Genomic DNA, 2,500 nt, shown 5'->3' on the forward strand with positions numbered 1-2,500 from the left:
CTCCAGTTACATGTGGCCGCCCGGGGTGCATGCCCTGGCGGGTCTCGACGAGCTGCTCATCTGCCCAAGTAAAGGTGAGGTCGGTCGGTCTCGCCCATTGGCTCGCCATTGCCAGATGGGGTGGGTTGCTTGCGGTTCGCTTGGATGACGGATTGGGTGGGATTGGGTGCTTGGTTCCTTGACTGGTGTTAGGTTCAACTTTCCTGATGTTTTTTTTTTCCTAAATGGTGAATTCGATTGTCTTGGCTGAGGGATTTGCGACCAGATGGTGGTATTGCTTGTTTTCATATTTTCGGTGATGTCAGGTTATTAAGATATTTAACTTTCTTGATAGTCTTGTCTCAGAAGGTTTTTATCGTAGAACGAGTTACAAAAAATAATCTTTGATATTTGATTCTCTCTTCAGCGTGTAAGAATTGCTTTGTTTTCCCAGCAGTTGCAATTAAAAAGAGCAAGCCACTCGAGCCCGGACTTTAGAAAACTCAGTTTCCGCTTACCAAGTTAATATCGGATAGCGGCGCGACATAACAGGGACATTACACTTTTCTTTTACGGACCACGCCGCAAAAGTGGAAAACTTTGTAAAAGTGATAAATATAATTCCGTATCTTTTAACATTCCGAAATGCCCGTTACCAGTCGTGCTTATCAGTTCTCGGAAGGCCATTTTGAGCTGACAGTGGAAATGAAAAAGAGAGATATTCTTTCAGACATCCACGGTCGTCATCATGTGAGATAGCGTCTCTCTCTCTCTCTCTCTCTCTCTCTCTCTCTCTCTCTCTCTCTCTCTCTCTCTCTCTCTCTCTCTCTCTCTCTCTCTCTCTCTCTCTCTCTCTCTCTCTCTCCTCTCTCTCTCTCTCTCTCTCTCTCTCCTCTCTCTCTCTCTCTCTCTCTCTCTCTCTCTCTCTCTCTCTCTCTTCTCTCTCCTCTCTCTCTCTCTCTCTCTCTCTCTCTCTCTCTCTCTCTCTCTCTCTCTCTCTCTCTCTCTCTCTCTCTCTCTCTCTCTCTCTCTCTCTCTCTCTCTCTCTCTCTCTCTCTCTCTCCCCCTCGCTCTATCTCTCTCTCTTCGAAAACACGAACCTCTTTTTCTGCAAGTTGAATCTACCAGGTCAGGTCTTAGGATACTGCGATTCCCGTGATTACGGATGTGTTTCTTGGTCCAAAATCACGTCCCTTGATGGTCTTCAGGAGTTATGGTCGCCCGTCGCCTTTCATCATGCTGAGTTGCGTTCTTGTCATTTTTGACGGTCGTTGTGCCTCCGTCGTCATTTTGCATGACAGATTGACATCTCCAGGGGAAAGTAGCTTAACGCATGCCTTGACGTAAACAAGATTGATTGCATCAATTAGTTTATGTCTAGTCATAGTTCTGTATCGCTGGCTAAGTTTATATACCCAAACTTACACACATACGCATAATATATACATACATATATAGATATGCATACATACAGATAGACAGATGAATTTATAGATAGACATATATAGATAGATAGATAGATAGATAGATAGATAGATAGATACAGAATATTTAACTAACACACATACTCATATATAGACTCCAGTATAGATAAAGATAGATATATGTAGATAGATAAATAAATATAGATAGATAGATGTAAACATAGATATATGCAGATATAGATATAGACATAGATACATGTAAGTAATGCATGTGCGTGCGTATGTGAGGCCGACCAAGATCATGGAAGCACAACAACACTGTGACTGCCTCTCTCCTCGCAATCAATGTGCTGGCGCCATCGACCCCAGGTGACCCCTCTCCCCCACCCCTCCGCGCCCCCCTCCCTTCCCCCTACTTTCTTTCCTTCCCTCTCCCCACTCCTCCTGCCCCCCCCCCCCTCCTCCTACTCCTCCCTATGGTGGCAACACATGACATGGCGACCGCATGAAAAGTCGTAATGATCGAAATGACATGAGCCACCATCACAAATGATGTACGACGTGATGTGACATGAAGACTGGCGTGATTTGATATCTTTGCAATATATTAGATGGCATAACAGGGCTACTGTATATTTGGCTTTTAAATACATACCGAATAACAGTGTATAATATAACCATGAATCTGATATAAGATATGATATGAAATTCAAATATGTCATTAACTAATAATGATCACTTATGGAAAATTGTTGCTAAAAAGTTATATATTTAAACCTATATCAAGACTAGTATTCTAACTCCCTATGATATATCAGAACATGTTAGCAGTCTACATACAGTATGATATGACAGATATATATTTACACATGATATGGAATTGCATGACGAGATCGCATAAATCATGACTGCAGCATGAAATGTGACCACGAAAGATTTTAAACTCACGGGCACAACATACCGTTGCACATGATATGCCTGAGGTATGATATGAAATGCGTCCATATGTCATGCTATAATGTCCTCATAATTAGATTCATCATGATATTCATCCATGAGGGAACAAGTTCGTTAAATAACACAAAACAGAAGCTTAG

General features: G+C 42.2%; 1 protein-coding gene across 2 annotated transcripts in view; it reads left to right on the top strand.

Moving 5' to 3' along the window:
- Positions 1–2,500, top strand: part of LOC122259055 (uncharacterized) — an 18,683-nt gene that overhangs the window by 4,621 nt on the left and 11,562 nt on the right. For both annotated transcript variants that reach the window (XM_043025536.2, XM_043025537.2), the window contains exon 2: positions 1–74. This exon is cut by the window's left edge. In XM_043025536.2, the coding sequence (XP_042881470.1) occupies positions 1–74 (74 nt within the window). The remainder of the gene's footprint in view (positions 75–2,500) is intronic.

The sequence above is a fragment of the Penaeus japonicus genome, unplaced genomic scaffold (genome assembly GCF_977035675.1).
Source record: "Penaeus japonicus unplaced genomic scaffold, GWHDUDI00000001_assembly GWHDUDI00000022, whole genome shotgun sequence".
NCBI classification, from domain to species: domain Eukaryota; kingdom Metazoa; phylum Arthropoda; class Malacostraca; order Decapoda; family Penaeidae; genus Penaeus; species Penaeus japonicus.